The following is an 18,199-nucleotide window of genomic DNA, read 5'->3' as shown; positions in this document are numbered from 1 at the left end:
GTTTGCATGGTGCTTTCACCTAGATTTTGTTTTGAACTACATATATGGACCTGGTCATAGGTTGTTGCAGGGATTAAATTTGGAATTAAACATTGACACCTTCATTCAGGATTAGTTCTCATTTTTGTGAAGTGGAAAAACCAAAGGGTTTTGGGGATTACCAGAAAATAGTTTTTTGGTGAATATTTGTCTATAATCTAACCAGTTCAGTGATGGAATACTTCTGTAATAGTTTTGACAAGCCATAAGGAATACTTCCAAAAAAATTAAAACTTGGCAAAAAGATTACGATTTGACAAAGTAGATTCGAAGTAGATTCAATATTATAAATGATGGTATGGAAAAGTTACCAGAAATTTTACTATGTTCTTTTGTTCTTCAGTCATCTCAGTACCCTGTTAATAACAAAATAAACCAGTATAAAATCTAAAATAAAATCTGGGATAATATTCAGTAATTTTAGTTAATAATAATTATTTACCTCAGTAAATATTTCAGTTGAATCCTTAGGAAAAGAAAATGAAATTAGCTTTTCTTGAATAATCCATCAATAATTTTGTCTAAATCACTACAGTACTGTAAGTTAGTGCTAATTATTTTAATAATTCAAGGCTATGCCTCTACTATCCCCAAACAAACTCTGAATATACATTAAATATTTGATTATCTACAGTGCTCTGATAGTGTCATAGTCTCATAAAGTACAGGTTTTGTGTGTGAGAGATAAAGCTTAATTAAACTTCCTCAAGATTTGATGAAAATCAACCAGTCTTTGTATTTGTGGCCATATGTTCATGGTTAGAGATGGAGAGTAGATGTATAACATTGCTTTCCAAGATAATGAGGAAGAAGACGTTGGGCTGTGGTCCAGCCACAAGACTTTATTCACAATCGATGCTGTTCCCATGTATTTCCCTATTGTGCTCACCTACCTGCCACTTCTTACCACTGTAGGTATTTATTGTACTTATAATTTATATAACTTATGACTCAGCTTCATAATCAATATTGGGCATGAGAGAAGGTCATGAATAAAGGTATAGTAAAGAAAATTGGGAGTTCCAGTATTGCTTTAATTTGGTTTAAAAGAACATATTTGAAGGAACCCAAATCTAGCTAGACATGATCTGAGAGTGTAAGAAAGAACATCTGCTCTCAGCATACAGACAGTGTATTTCAGACCTCTCAAATAACTTAGAACCTGTAATTCTGATATTTTCCTTTATCTTTTTGGTGTATTTTGAAGATGGAGGTTTAACTCAGCAGTAGAACACTTATCTACAGTAGATGAGGCCCTGGGTTTACTTTCCAGAACCACAAAGAAAGTAAAAATATCTACTGAATATTTTTATGTAGCTCTATTAAAATTAGGAACATCTAATTTGCTTAAAATAACTACTGAGTAGCAGGAATTCCGAGCAAATGAACTGAGTAGTTATTTGATTGATCTCTAGAATTCCTGGGAGATTTCCTCAAGAAATCAAAGATACAAAGACTTCATGATAAGAACAATTAAATATTTAGCAGTATATTCTCAGTATTTGTAAAATTTAAGATTTTTCTTATAACAAGGGTACTAGGAGACTGGTGAAGGGACTAACTCATAAAATTCCCTGTTTAAAAAAATAGCAAATATCTAATTTTTCAACAAAGGAAACAAATAGTGGAACTAGATAACACAGTCTGTATTGGAGGGCTTTGCTCACATGAATGGTTTTAAGTGAACAAATTCAGTTAAGAGCTAGAGAGAACTTGTATTCTAAGTAGTTTGAAAAATTAATATCTAATATCAATTATCAAACACTGATCTGATCATTATATCTTGCATATATGTATTGAAATGTAATACTGACTCCAAAAATATTTGTCAATTAAATATAAACTAAGAATTAGTATTACTCTATAATTTTACAAGGTGAATATTTCAAAACTATTAATGTTTAATGTTATCTTTTAGAAATATGAATCAATGTAGCTTTATATAGAAATAATACTTTATTACATTAATAGTCTTCTTTGGGATTTCCTTAAAGGAATGAATGTGTGGATATATTATTTTCACTGTATTGGTTATATACAATTTCATACATACATATACACCAACCCCTCTTTTATGAATAGATAAAAAATAATTATTATAAATTAATTTGCATTGGTGTGTGTGTGTGTGTGTGTGTGTGTGTGTGCGCGCGCCAGTCCTGGGTCTTGAACTCAGTGGTTGAGCACTGTTTATTCTAGAAGATAATGTTTATTTGTCTACAGAGCACATACATGCCAGTCATACTAGATTGACATGTGTTTTATTTATTTATTTTTATTTTGTGCCAGTTCTGGGGCTTAAACTCAAGGCCAGGGCGCTATCCCTGAGCTTTCTATTTTGTCAAAGCTAGTGCTGTACCATTTGAGCCACAGCTCCACTTCTTGCTTTTTCTGAGTAGTTTTATTAGAGATGAGTCTTGTGGACTTTCCTGCATAGGCTGACTTTGAACCACTATCCTCAGATCTCAGCCTCTTCAGTAGCTAAGTGTACAGATGTGAACCACTAGGAATCAGAATCAGTGAATACATTAAAGTAATATATATATTTTGAGCATATAGAATATTTTATTACCCAAATATGATTTGATATGAAATACTGCTTTTATATCTGCTTTATTTTGAGTATCTTAAAAACAATGCAATCCAAGTACACTACCACTTAGGTCTGGATATAAGAGTCACTCTAGGTTTGGATTGTTCATTGGAAGAATAAATAAAGAGACTTTTTAAAGGGATAAAACTGATGAAACAATGTAAATATATTAACTACATCTCTCATCAATGAACAAATAAATAAGAATTACCTGAGCAACATTCTCAGCCATGTCCTTTTTCTGCTTATATTGCTACAAAATAAATAATGTTTAGTATTACAAACAGAATAGTGATGGTAATAATAAAACTAATTTTCTAACTATATATAATATAGTTTAACTTACTTCTTGAGAGAAGCTGGGAAATTCCTTAAAAAAGAGGAATAATATATATTAAAATTTATTTAGGTAATTATTTTTGTTTTTGCTTTGTACTTTTAAAACGTTCTCTGAGATAAAATAAATAGAAACAAAACTCACTAGCCTATTAGCCAAGCAAAATAACTCATCCTTGTAATCATAGCACTAAAGATGATAAAACAGGAGGTTTGTGAGTTTGAGAGCAGCGAGACACCAAAACAACAAAAACAACAACAACAAAACAACCAATTAATAAAACAACATTTAATAAAAATAGGTTATATATTGGATAGTATTAAGAGTGTCTTTAGTTCATTTATCTATGATATTCAGTAAGATATATGAACAATAGCACTTTGTATGAATCTGGATGGACTATAATCCTAAACTGACAAGGTAGACTCTTCATTCTTTGTACAAAGTTTCAGAAGGAAACTATATTTTCTGATATGAGGTAACTTTGTGGGAAAAAATGCATTAGGACTTGCTAACACAAATTTATTCCGAATTCTTGCCTTCACCTAAATGTTAAGAATGTCATCCCCATTTTCTAAATTCTTTATATTTATATTTATTACTTAAATAGTGAGCATAGAAGATAGAGGCTGTCTAGAACAATGTATACCATCATGCTAGTTAGAAGGGTATGTATCTCCTTTGTTAAAATTATTTACCTCACTGGTGGAGATCTCTTCTCTGTTCTGTAAAAAAATTATAATCATTTTATTTTCTGATCAAAAGGCCATAGAGAAATTGTGATTTATTCTTCATCACACAACCTTGCCATGAAATAAGATGGAAAATCTTATTTGAAGCTGGGGCAATTAATTGCTTATAGTTCCTTACATCACATTATGATTCTTTGGTTAAATGAACATAATGAATCCTGCCTGCTATATTTACTTGGCTTGAGGGATAAAGCAAAATGATGTAAGAGAAAACATTTGAGTTTATATATTAAATGTAAATGAGTCTTTCCATCTTTCCTTCCTTCCTTCCTTCCTCTTTCTTTCTCTCTTTCTTCCTTCCTTCCTTCCTTCCTTCCTTCCTTTCTTTCTTTCTTTCCTTCTTTCTTTCTTTCTTTCTCTTTCCTTCCTCCCTTCCCTCCCCCCTCTCTTTTTCTTTCTAGACCATAAGATTTTATTCATAACTACTATGTTAGAAGTTGTGGCCTTTTTGCTTCTGGTTATTTATCCCTTTGTAGTCTTTTTCCTGTTCCTCCAAAATTCAGAACTCACCAGCATGGCGACCATGGGCTGAGCACAAATCTGAATCTGACTCCATAGATTCATCACAATCTGGCTTTGGTGAAGAGTCTGGAGACACTGGAAGAAGTTCAACTTCTGAACAACTTGGGCATTTTTGTTCTAGAGAGAAGGAAAATGATCAGTGTCTACTATAATATGCTATGTCCTCCATAATTCAAAGCAGACATTAGCAAAACCAAATGAATTTGAAATTTAATTGTTTATAAAATGGTAAAAATTTACCTAATTAAAAAAAGAGTAAGCTTAAGTACATGAAGCTATAATAATTGTGTCAACATTTGTGGTTAATTACAGAACTAAATAAGTTAATCATATATAGTTAGAAAAGGTATATTATTAAGTAAGGTCTGTAGAGAGAAAAAATGTCACTAAAAACTCCCAAAAGTTTATGCACAAACTTATGAGGAATATATTGTGAATTACAAGATGTGTCTCCGTTTGTCATTTCTTTTCCATTTGTGTTAGAAATCAGTCTGCATTTTAGAGTCAGAGAGAACCAAACGTTATTTCCCCTGACCTCAAACATTTGACTCCATGAACTTGACTACATTGCTTAACGTCTATGAGCTTAATTGATCATGAATAGTATTGTAAATATATATATATATACATCCACACATAAAAATATAAAACATCTTTATTAGTATCATTGTAGTAAATTCTAGAGCTTTTGATTTGACTCTATAAGCTAATTTAGAGATTAAATATGAACCACAAAGACATCTTCCTTCAGAAGAATTTTTATTTTATACAAAGTGAAAATAGAAAGATTTGTAGAAAGACAATAGTGCCTTCCAATTTCCTTGGAACCATTACTGTATTAGATGAATTAATAATTATGTTAAAGAATGGTATAATGGGAAAATGAAACTGGAAGCATTTTAGCAAAATATAAAGACTTTAATAACAATTAGAATTTCCTAAATAGTTTTTGTTTATAAGAATTCAAAGAAAGGGCTGGGAAGGTGGCTCAGTGGTAGAGCACTTGCCTTACATGCATGAGGCCCTGGGTTTGATTCCTCAGCACCACATAAGCAAAAAGAAAAAGCCGGAAGAGGCGCTGTGGCTCAAGTGGTAGAGCGCTAGCTCATGAAGAGCTGAGGGACAGAGCCCAGGCCCCAGAGTTCAGGCCCCACAACCGGACCCCCCCAACCCCCCAAACCAAAACCCCCCCCAAAAAACAAAAGAAAACAAAAAAAGAATTCAAAGAAAGTGCCTCTCTTATGGAAGTTTCGCCATGAATTTCTTCTGTGCATGATGATATTTATTACCTGTTTAGATGCATCTGTTTACCAGATCTCATGTAACATTTTGCATAATTCAAATCCATATCATCTAATACAATTAAGGATGGTCAATATACCTCTCTTCACTTTCAGTTGGGAAACTACATTATGGAGCTAGACTTAACCTGATTGTGAGACTCATTCTTTCTTTGAACACATCTCACCTCTCCAGACTGTGAGATGGGTTACATGAATTCCTGGAGCTTGGAGATCTTTTCTTTTGGGCTCCCTGTCTATGAAGTTATTATCAAAGTGATGGTAATGAGCAATAGTAATGACACTTCAACTGTTATATCTAGCATCTGAAAAGTTGCATAATATTCTACATTTATTTTCTTGAAAAATAAGTTCATATCTATCTTAATTTACTTGCTGAAAACAGAACGATAAAAATAGAATAAAACATTTCTTCAAGTTTTCAGGAAGGAGAGAGAAATAATATATGGGTGTAGAATAAATTTGTGAACTTTGAACGAAAAAGCAATCATAATGTGGTTACTTATTAAGAAATGTAATTTGTATGAAAATTTAAACACTTTTAAGTGGTGATTTCCTTTGCCAGTGAGATCAATTTTGTGGTATGAAGCTTTCAATAAAAAATATAATAGCCGGGGCTGGGTAGGTGTCTCAGTGGTACAGCGCTTGCCTTGCATGCCTGAGGCCCTGGGTTCGATTCCTCAGCACCACATAAGCAAAAAGAAAAAAGCCGGAAATGGCCCTGTGGCTCAAGTGGTAGAGTGCTAGCCTTGAGCTGAAGAGCTGAGGGACAGCGCCCAGGCCCAGAGTTCAGGCCCCACGACCGGACCAAAAAGAAAAAGAAAAAAATATAATAGCCAAAATACTACCAACTGATAATGAATTTTATGCATCTCAATAAATACTAACGTCATATTACTTAAATGAAAACTATTACCTGGGCAACAGCTTGAAATAATTCCTTAGGGAAGGAAAATAAACATTAATTACAAAACCCATGCTAAATTATTGGAGAACCTGAAAAAAAACATGTAGGGCCTAGGTCATTAATACTTAGAAATCATGTTATTTATTAGATATGTACTAAAATAAATGCCATTTACTATCAGATCCATTGTACTATTAAAATAATTGCACATGTATGAAGAATTTTGTTGGAAAGTTTTCAATAATTATCTGTAATTTATACAATATCCAGTACTTAAAAGGGATTGGCAAATGACATAGTTTGTATACAGCACAAACAAATTGTAGGGTCTTAATGGACTCAATGTAAATTGCAGTTTCCTGTGGAGTCATTTATCTGATATGTTTTGTCAAAGGGCAATAAGCAGAAAATGGCTGCACACTGCGCAGAAACTCAATTTTAATTTTCCCTAAAATAACATTAATGTGTACACTCTAACTGCTAAAATCATGCTCTTTTAGGATGAACTTGTGTGGGGATGTTAAAAAAAATAGTATCACCTACCTCACTTGATGAGACACATGCAGGTTCCTTGAAGAAATAATATTTAATAGTCAAAATCTAATAACCATATGAAACTCACCTTATTATATTTATTGCTAAAAGTTATTTTAGACAGATCTCATAGCATTCACATGATTACTCACATAAATGAAAAGAATTGAAATTAAAGTACTATCAGATTTTATGACTTATTTACTAATCATCATTGACAGGAAAGAGAAAGAGATAAAAATTACTTTATCGAATGAAAGTATAGCAAAAATATATGGATCAATTGAAGTCAATATTGAAGTGGAAGTGAAGAAAGTTTTATATTTTTAGGGCAACATACAGAGTAAGTCCCAGTACTATAGAAAATTTATTATGTTCCCATATGCCATCACTACTGCAAAGTAATCACACTTGCTTAAATACAAATTTCTGCTGTGTTCTTTGTGGCCTCCTTTAATAAAAAAAAAGAAAAATAATTAATTTTATTTTTCTTACAGCAGTATAACAAGTACTTTGTCCTGAACATAAAGGAATAAGACCCTGTTTCATAGTGATAAATAAGAATAGATTAATGTAATTTCTTTAGTTCTATAACAATTTCCCATTTGGTAATAACCGCACAGCCAGTGATAAACAAATGGGAACAGCTGAAGGAACAGGTTTTGCCTGATGCATTCCTAGTATCCCCACACCTGGAGATAGTCTTCTTCAATACATGTAGATCAAATGAACAAATGACACAACAGAAGATTAACTTAGGCATTGTATGGGTACACTTAATTTTATTTTCTGTTACTCCCTATATTCTTTAACTAGAAAACATATCACTAAGCTTACTAATGTAATTTTGGAAATACATATTGTTTTGTTTGAACATACTGATTTACATTTAAATAAGCCAATTTAAGAAGGAACATTGTACATTGACCTAAGTAGGAAAATGAAAGGAAGAGAGGAGGAGGAAGAGAAAAACCATAGGGAAGATAGGAGAGGGACAGAGAGAGGTGAGAATTAAGACCACCAATTAATGATACTTTCTCCATTTAATGTAGAATCTGAGGAAAAAGTATATTAGTTGATTCATGCAAAATAAATTTATTCAACTCAGTTAATATCAGAATCAATATAATGGCATAATTACGTCTCATCCTTTACAGATTATCATAGTTTTCAAATTTGTTTACTCAGAGCATAATTTGCAAATTCAGATCATTTTTAATTTGCTACAAAGGAAATGTTTCTATTATGCTATAGATGTTTAAAAAAACAATATATACCACACAGGAAGTGGAATGAATGTTCTCCTGAAAATGGAAAATATTAAGAGTGAGATGTCATGTACTGAATTGTAATAAGATATTTTTTGGTGTAAAATGATAGCAAAGAAAATACTATAATAAAGAATTTAAGAAGGAAAGTGAAAGCAATGGACAATTAAGCAAAGGATGCATGTTTTCCCTCATGTGGAAGTTTAATTTACCTTATACACTTGTGAGTAAGTGCACTGAGTAGTATGCAAGTATATACAAGTGTGTTCACTAAATTATGGTAAATTCAAGGGAGAGCTCAAATAGTGTAATGCCTTAGAAAGGCAAAGGCAAAATTCAAAAAAAAATACCAAGAAGTGTGTACTTAAAAGGAATGAGGTAAAGTCAGGTGTAAGGGGTAGACAAATGAGAAGACATGGAGAATGCGGTCAAGAATTCAATGTATATCCTGTAAAATTAAGAAGAGTGAGGGTGGTATAACCCCTGTTTTCACTATATTTGATTCCGGTACCCTGCATCTTGTATAAACTTTTTCTAATTTGGGGACGGGAAGGGAAATAAAATGCTAAAATCGGGATACAGGTTGACCCACTGTAACAATGAGATGTACAAGACAGTATGTTGAAAACAAACTTTACTACTTTGGGTGGTGGGGCAGGGGGCGGAGTTGGGGAGGGAAGAGATGGTAGGGGAAAACAAAGGAGGAGGTGACAATGCTTGATAAGAAATGTACTCATTACCTTACTCATGTAACTGTAACCACTCTGTACACTATTTTTACAATAAAAAATATACAAAAAGAAGAGTGAGAGAAGGGTTGGTTAGGAGGCATGCGTGAGAACGTTGAAGGGATGATATTGGTTAAGATGCATTGTATTCATAAACTGCTTTGTGAAATGGCACCTCCTTTGTACAATTAAAGATAATAAAATAAACAAGAAATTTAAAGTATTTAAAAGAATGTCATGTACGTTTACTCTGCTTCATTAGTATGGGCAATGGCTGAAAATGTTTTTTTAAACTTCATATTTGTTCATAGAATTTTAATGAAGCAATGAAAAATGACTACACTCACAATTAGAGTTAAAATATTCTTTTTCCTTAAGTGAAAATATAGTTTGTTGGGAGCAGATATCTCATTAAATATTAATGGATTCACACAATGCAATTTAATCTCACTGGGAAGAATAAATACATTATTTCCTGCTTAATCGTCTACAAAGTGAAAAAGATCACTTTATAATTGTGATTAAATTTTATAAAAGTTAAAATATATTCAACTTAACAAATTAGGACATACTTCCTGGGAGATGTTACGAGACTTTTTATAAAAGGAAATTAAAGCCTCTTTCCCTGAATACTGCTGGTAGTAGCTACAATGTTTCCGTTTATGCCCATCTTCTAAATACCAGGAGGGATTTGCCTCAATATTAGAACAATGGTGATCAAAAATTTTTCTCTCTAATTAATGAACTCATAGAATTTCAATAACTGATTCTGTACTGTATTATGAATAAAGCAAATGAACAAAACTTTTCTCAAGCAGCAAAGAGAAAAGATTTTTTTCTAGTTCCTCTTTACAATCTCTCATTTCCATTGGTTTTACTCCTTCATTTTTAAGATATGAAACACATTCCTGGAAAATAGGGAATAGTTCAGATGTTGTTGAAGACATCTTTGGGTATCTGTTATGCACTTGTGCTTAGGAAGTCGTCTAAAAATGAACATTATAGGGATCCAGAGGAGCATGAGTTTATGCTCTAGAAATAATACACACACACACACACACACACACACACACACACACCATGCTCATTTTAGTGAGCCCTCCCAAGATACTTTTCAATTGAGAATCCATGTGTCTAGTGGGCTAAAGGATTTTTGTGTTCACATTATAATGTCTTACCTCACTGAAGGATTGTTGGCCCAAGTTCTATATAAAATATAAAAAATAAAATACAAGTTTCATTTCTATGGCTAACTTAAAATGTAAAACTATCACTCTATTTTTATGGTGAGGTAGTTTTTACACATATGTTCAAGAACGTTTATTGAATAAAGTTCTTTTACAACATTTGTTTGGTTTTCTGCAGTATTGCAGTATTATTTACTGCAGTATTCTTCAGTAAATAATTTTGATTCAAATACAGATTTGTTATGGCTTAATACAATTCTTAGTTTTAAGATGTGATTTAGTTCTTGGATTATATAGATTACAGTTTAAAATGTAATATGCATATATAAATACATCACAGAACTTAAAAAATGTGAATATCACGATCCTATATTTGACTTCATTTAACTTAGATTAATTATCAGAGTAAAAACACTAGGCAAGTGGTTCTGTCAATAGCAGAGAAAAAGTAAAGATTAGATTAATTGTTTTGATATGAACGAAATCAACTTTATACTTCATGGCTATCCATGATCTGTCACTTTCTAGTGAAACCGCTGAAATATTACTTGAGTATCATAATTGATCTACTTAAGATCTACACTAATAGAGGTTACCGAGTAGCTAAATAAAAGGATGATGAATTGAATAATGGTCCTTGCTGAGAGAATGATCATTGAAATGGTATTTTTCTAGTTGCCTAATTTGAATTCTTATCCAATAGTTGTCATTGAGGTGACTCTGAATTTAAGAAAACCACTTGCAAAAATTTATGAATGAGATATGGAAACATTACAGAGGTAAAGAATTGTGATCACCCTCACAGAGTGGTGTACTTTGGAGAAGTGTGACCAAGGATAGGGAAGAGGAATAGATGATGTGGATGGTCTATTAGTTACTTTTGAGAGTGGGTATATTTATATTTATGTTGTAAAAAATACTTTGTATGAAACAGTTGTTTGTGAGTTTAGCTAAGTATAAAAATGCTTCATATGAGGCATTTAGTCCCATTTTTGTCTTCTTGTGGGAAGAAGATTATTACAATATTTTCACTTGGAGAATATGATGCTTTGCGAGATTAAGGATATGTTTTGAGTTAGTGTTTAACAAGTAATTCACAAATTACCTCTGTTTCCTCCTTAATTATCTTAGCTTCTGAATGACCGTGATCAAGGATGGTGATTTGGCATTTGTTTTAGAAAGGGTTTTAAAATGTATGCTTTTAATATGTGACTTTTATGTGCTTGAAAATAAATAGCTCCCAGGTAAATCCAAACAGATGAAGTTAAATGCATCTCCTAACATGTAATTTTAAAGAAAAGTTTTCCTAGCACTTCAAGGAGAATAATTCATAAGAAGAATGTTTACCTTCATATCTTATAAGGCAAGGCGAACAGTATTTTTTATTATAGGTTTAAAACTTCACACCCTTAACCTCTATTTATCGTTACTTCTGTCATCATCAGTAGAGCAACTTTGTTCTCACTATGTTTAAATAAGAAAGGAATCTTATAAATACCCCATTATACCTACATGAGTTGCAAGAGCAACAGACAAAAGGCAGGTAAAGATGAAGAACTTCATGGCCACTATCTCCTGTAAAAGAGATAAATAGCAAGTTAATAATGGTAAGTGGTACAACTTCACCAATTTTATATTATCTTTGTCTCAGATAATATGGCAAGGGAAATGAAACCTGACAAGAATAGATTTATTTGATAAACATGGGTTTAAATATGACAAGTTTTTCATCAGGAAAACCTTTATTAGTGGAACATAATGTAAAATGTTGATTTATAAAATGTGGAAAGTCCTTCTGGTCCTAATAAATTAGTAAACTTATTGATCCACAAAAATAATTTGATTGTTTGTTAACTTATTCAATGAATACTTGCTGACACATGTCAGATATTATCCTAATCTTAAAGATACAGTGATATACTGAACAGGTATAATCTATTAGGCCACATTATTTATATCATTTTATTCAGTCTTGGAAGATTAGAAATGGAAAGTAGAACAGCAGCTTATTTTAAAGTTACTTTTCAGGTGAAGTGAGGCTCTGGGACAGGAGAGGCAGCATGTGGGAATTTTCTTCTGCTAGTGGACCTGAAGCTGCCTTGCTGCTGATCATGGCTGCCCCTCATTGCACACACCCAGTTCATGACACAATTTACATGGTTTCTGATTTCTCTAGCTCAATCAATCATCCACATGAAGATGACATATCTATTCTACAGATTTCCTGAACCTCTAGTAACTGGACTTTCTCAATAGTTAAATAAGAGATTGAACAATGAAGTAAAGTTTACCAATGCATTTTGATACGTAATAGTTTCTTGCTCCTTATAACCTACAAATACTGATTGATTATGTTAAAGAGTGTTTTTCTCAAACAACACTAACTATTCCAATGGTGCACAGCTATACAAATCTAGATATTGTTCAAATAATAGCATTGTTTTCTATCTGAAGAAAAAGACTTTTGTGGCCTAAATTTATTAATTTTTCGTTAGACTAAACTACCTCAGGTGCAGTTGCTTTCTTTCTTTTTTTGGGGGGGGGGTCCGGCCATGGGGCCTGAACTCTGGGCCTGGGCACTGTCCCTCAGCTCTTCAGCTCAAGGCTAGCGCTCTACCTCTTGAGCCACAGCACCACTTCCGGCTTTTTTTCTGCTTATGTGGTGCTGAGGAATTGAACCCAGGGTGTCAGGCATGCAAGGCAAGCACTCTACCACTGAGCCACCTTCCCAGCCAACAGTTGCTTTCTTTCATAGAACAGAATTACATCTATGCATATGCTATTTATTTCAAAAGCACTTCATGAAAATATTTTAAAATGATAATATAATAATAATTCATTGTTTAAATCCTAAATGCATTTACTATATGTCTGTTTAAATAAGTTTCTGTTAGACATTTCATGTTTCATGGATAATCAAAAGTGGAGCATGAGTTGATGGTTGAAAGTAAAGGTGTTAATGTGTTGATAAACAAGAAACATAGAAGTAGGTACAGTTATTAAGCATGTACTCTGTTCCAGACATTGCACTAGTAGTAATATCACCTTCTTTGAGTCCTCAGGAAAATATTTTGGGATCTAACTGTGAAAAGGACTAACCCAAGTGATTCATTATCAAATACATTACTCCTTGAATTTTTAAAAATCTTATTATTATGACCTTGGCTTTAACAAGGACTTTGATACTGCCTTATAAAATAGATCAGTGGAGTAAACAGTTGCCAGTATCTATATGCTAATTTTATGCAACGACAACAAAAGAAGATAAATCATTAGCTTGTATTTGTCATAAAATGAATTTTCAAAGCAATTTCAGTAGGGTGGCTTTAGTTTCTTTGAATTTTTTTTTCTAAAATGTTATTAGATAGCACAATATCACTTGAAATATAGAATAAAAATAAAATAAAAATTACCTTGTTTCCCAAATGGAAGAAGACAAGCAGTCCAGAAGTAGGAGACTGGAAGCAGGTTCTCACAGCACTATTTAAACCTTGCTTCTCCATGATATGGTAATTCTGTGGCTTCAAATACCTAAAAATAATTCAAGTTCTAAGAAATTATAATGATGAGAAATTGTTTCTCCATCTGGCTTTGTACTTTATATTCCTGGGAGAACTTGCACTCAGCTTGATTTAGAGCATGATAGCATGAAACGAGGATGTAATAAAGTGTAACACTTATCTAGGGATCTGTATTTGTGTAGCTCACTTCTGCTGTGTACTCTTAATGGTATTCAAAGTCTAACTTTTCCCAGAGGTATTGAATTTCAGCTTTTGTTTAAAATACCTTAAATACCTAAATTGAAATTTTGATGTGTTAATTAAAATCATTAACATATGCAATAACTGTTGTGCAGACCCATTGCTTACAATTTGTTGTCAGTAATAACACTAATTATGTGCAAGTGTATGTGATATAAAAAGCATTTTTCTTTTTAATTCAGCAAGACTAGCTGTCATGAGAGTTTAACTTCTTCCTTCAGGAATTTCTATGTCCATAAAGCAAGTCATAATTAATCCAACATAAAGTTGTAATGGTAAGAAAATGGAAACTAAATAAAAACATGCACATACACACACATTTTCAGGGGAAAAAAAGTGGGAGGAAAAGAAGGAAATGGTAACACTGTTTAAAAAGAAATATACTTAGTACCTGACTTATATAACTTTAACTCCTCTGTATGTCACCTTTACAATTACAGTAAAGAATATTCCTGATAATTTTCTGTAGAAATCTGAAACATTCATTTCCATGTGACTATATTCTTAACATGAAAGGAAATGAATTGTTACTTGTGGTGTGTTACAGCTGTGGAGAGATAGGGTTTCACTTCTTTACCTGTTACTCAGTTTGGTCTGGCACTTGGTCAAATTTTAGCAAACCTTTTACTTTAGTCAGTATCTCTTGTCCTTAGCCACAGCTAAATTTCTGAGAGCCTTGGGAATGCAGCCAATAGGCTTGATCATTTCTGTGACTCTGCAGTAAACTTTCTGAATGCCTTCTCTGTGGGGGATAGCCTTTTTGCCCTTTCCTTACTACTAGGAACTTCCTTATTTCTGGATCCCACTTTCCTTTGCAGCTCTTTCCGTATACCATTTCCTTGGTCTATGATATCCTCAAGCCTTCATTTTACAGTTAACTCAACAGACTGCCGTTCTCTCAGTCACCTCATAACCTTTGTCTTTCATTTACAAGGAATAGCTCAGAAAATGTGAATCTTCCAGTGTGACTGCTTCATCTTAACCATTTCTGAGACAATTGTTTCCATTTGCCTAATAGGCCCTCTGACTTCTCTGTGCATTCTGAAGGGTACATTCCACAGCGTTCTCTCAAATATTTTCTTTCTAAAACAGATGTAACTAGTAATTTTACTGAATCAAACTATTTTATGGATGTTTATAATATCTAGGAGTCAATATATTCATCACAGAAATCAGAATTCAAAAGACTATTTAACATATACCTAGGAAGCCGGGCGTCGGTGGCTCATGCCTGTAATCCTAGCTACTCAGGAGGCTGAGATCTGAGGATCGCGGTTCAAAGCCAGCCCGGGAAGGAAAGTCCATAAGACTCTTATTTCTCCAATTAACCACCAGAAAACAGAAGTGGCACAATATCTCAAGTGGTAGAGCGCTAGCCTTGAGCTGAAGAGGTGAGGGACAGCGTCCAGGCTGAGTTCAAGACCCACGACGTACCAAAAAAAAAAAAAAAAAAGATCTTCCTAGGAGATATCACTTGCTCCAGTTTTTAACATATCTGTATGCCTGGTTCACGATCTCTTCAGAGCACAGCATGAACTGTCATGTCCCCTGTCTGCAAATGCCCCCTCTGAGGGTCTCTTCAGGCTCTGTCAATGCAAACTCCATGCTTCATAGAGATTAGTGCAAATTTAGTCTCCCAAACATTTTTTTAAACATTTAATAAAAGCTATTTAGATGATGAATTTGAAAATAGAATTGAAACTTCTTATTAATTATACGATTCTTGAGTGCTTGTGTGTGTACCAAGAATTATTCTTAGCATCTGAAATAAAGACACAAACAAAAATGCATAATAAGCAGTGTATTGCTGATATGATAGAAAGAAAATGCAGCTTTCCTCACCAGTTAGAAATTAGAGGCATACAATAGGTAAGCTCAGTAGGCTATAAATGGGAAGAAAATAGGAAACTTTATGATTTAAGTTTCATTTCAGTGTGTATATGTACGCCAGTTAATGACTAGAAGCAATTAAAAATGTCAGTTATTGCTGAGAATATTAAAATTTTTATCTGTGACTTTTTGGAAAAGTCACTTGGACTTTTGTTAATTTTAGCATTTGAGAAGAAATATCTTTTGATAGGAGAAAAACATAATGAATTAATGTGAAGTGAAATGGATGAGTGGTGACAAAAATAGCTAACCACTTTTCCTAAAAGAGATTTAACTTCCAGTACATACTTGGGATGTCTATAAGCACAATTTCAGCTTAAAGATAATAACATGAATAGTTTATTGTAATTTTAAATGTAGTCCAAATTACACAGGATATCACTTTGAATTCACATAGTTTCTACAGCTAAAATACTTATATGCATTCATAGTTTAAGTGTAATGCAGTTCCTAGGAAGCACTAATTTCAGATAGAGATGGGAATGGAATTGAACGGGAAAATGACACCTAAAACAATTGATGAAGATTATTTTCCTCATTAACAAATAATTTTTAAAATTAGTTGGTAATTTTAGGTGGTAAAATTATATTTTAAAAGCTAGGCACTGGTGGCCCATGCCTGCAATCCTAGCTTACTCAGGAGGCTGAGATCTGAGGATTGAGGTTCAAAGCTAACCCATTCAGGAAAGTCTGTGAGACTCTTATCTCCAATTAACCACCAGAAAACCAGAAGTACCCGTGTGGCTCAAGTGGTAGAGCTCTCACCTTGTGCTGAAGAGCTGAGGGACAGCACCCAGGCTCAGAGTTAAAACCCCACGACCAACAAAAAACAAAAGCAATAACAAAAATATATTTTAATTGTATATGGTTGATTAGTTACTAGATGTATAAAACACTATCCTTGTACATTTCCTCTGAACACACACCTAAATTGATCAATAGTGAGTTTTGCCTGTTTTAGAACATTGTTTGTATATAACTGCAGGTGTCTAGCTTTTTCTCATAGGGGCTGATTTTTTTCTATTTTCCATCTCATTGGAACCACTGAACTATAATTTATCATATTTTTTGTTTATAGTTTGTTTGTCCATATCCTATTGAAGAGTACCTTGACTTTGTTTAGTCTGAGACTATGGTAAATAATTCTTTGGTGTTAGTTTGCACTTTGAAAACAACATTTTTTACCTCCTGAACAGGAATAGTATTGCTGTGTTATACAATAGATGCACATTTAATATTTCCAAGAAGAGCTGAATAGTTCTTGGAGCACCATGTTGTAACATTTTGCCTTCCCACTGGCAAGGTCTGGACTTCCCATTGCTTTGTATTTTAATCAGCACTTGTGAGTTTTTAATGTTTGCTTTGGGCATTCTATCAAGTATACAGTAGCACATTCTGCTGCTTTTGATTTTGTGTGTGTGTGATGAACAAAGAGGATGAATACTAACTTCTATGTTGATTAAATTTATTTCCTTTAATTTACATACTTAATTTTGTGACAGGGTCTTGCTATGCAGCCTGGCCCGTCATGACCTTGTGATCATACTGCTTTCATTTCTCAATTGCTAGGCCAATAGGCATAGAGCCACATTTCTTTGCTACTTTAGTTCTACTATTAGCAATATAAATTCCATCCAATATGACCATTACTTATCAATTTAACATATAAGTTAATAAGAAGACCTTTTTAAGGCTGTGGCCCATTGACATGTCCTTAACTGTTAGGAGATACCAGTTATAAAGTATATTCTGGAAAAAATAAATATGAGGTTCAGAAATGAAAAATATTATGCTTTCTTTTATTAAAGTCAGCCATCACAAAAGTTATTAGAATCCTGAGTGGGAATCATGAATAGGGTTACACTTAATAATATTAGATTCTCAGAGTTCCTTAAGGTTAGCACAGTTATTACCGAGATGATGGTAATGATGTTTAATAAGGATCAATTACTCTCTCAAGTTGGCATTTTGATAAACACTGATTCTGAAGACGAATGCTAATGAAAATACCTCTGTGTGATAAAGATTCTTTTTTCTCAAAGATGGCTTATATAATAGTGGCTTAAATAGCAATATTTCTATTGAAGAAAAATGTTTGAAATTTATATTGTCATGTTTGTGTAAATAAAGTATGCTTTTCAGGGACATTATCAAAAAATGCAGAAACAGAAACTAACTTTTGTGACATGGTTGAAAATAAAATGACAGTTGACTTTCTGGCACTACCATAATTCACATGTCATTTGTATGATATATAGCTTGTTGGGTGACTAATTGCTAAGGCATTATAAACTGGTAGTGAAAAGAGATTTAAAAGAACATGTTGCTCAAGGCATAGCAACAATTTACTGACATTTAAAAATTATTTTGCTAATATAGT

General features: G+C 33.0%; 1 protein-coding gene across 1 annotated transcript in view; it reads right to left on the bottom strand.

The window, feature by feature from the left end:
• The window catches only part of LOC105988439 (alpha-S2-casein-like A), a 54,882-nt gene that overhangs the window by 7,950 nt on the left and 28,733 nt on the right, over nt 1-18,199 (bottom strand). Inside the window, exons 9-10 of the mRNA XM_013020076.1 lie at nt 4,232-4,360; nt 2,844-2,885 (exon numbers count right to left, since the gene is read on the bottom strand). Coding sequence (XP_012875530.1) covers nt 2,844-2,885; nt 4,232-4,360 — 171 coding nt within the window. The remainder of the gene's footprint in view (nt 1-2,843; nt 2,886-4,231; nt 4,361-18,199) is intronic.

The sequence above is a fragment of the Dipodomys ordii genome, unplaced genomic scaffold, assembly GCF_000151885.1.
Source record: "Dipodomys ordii isolate 6190 unplaced genomic scaffold, Dord_2.0 Scaffold49, whole genome shotgun sequence".
Lineage (NCBI taxonomy): Eukaryota > Metazoa > Chordata > Mammalia > Rodentia > Heteromyidae > Dipodomys > Dipodomys ordii.
This window is presented reverse-complemented; position numbering and strand designations above follow the sequence as displayed.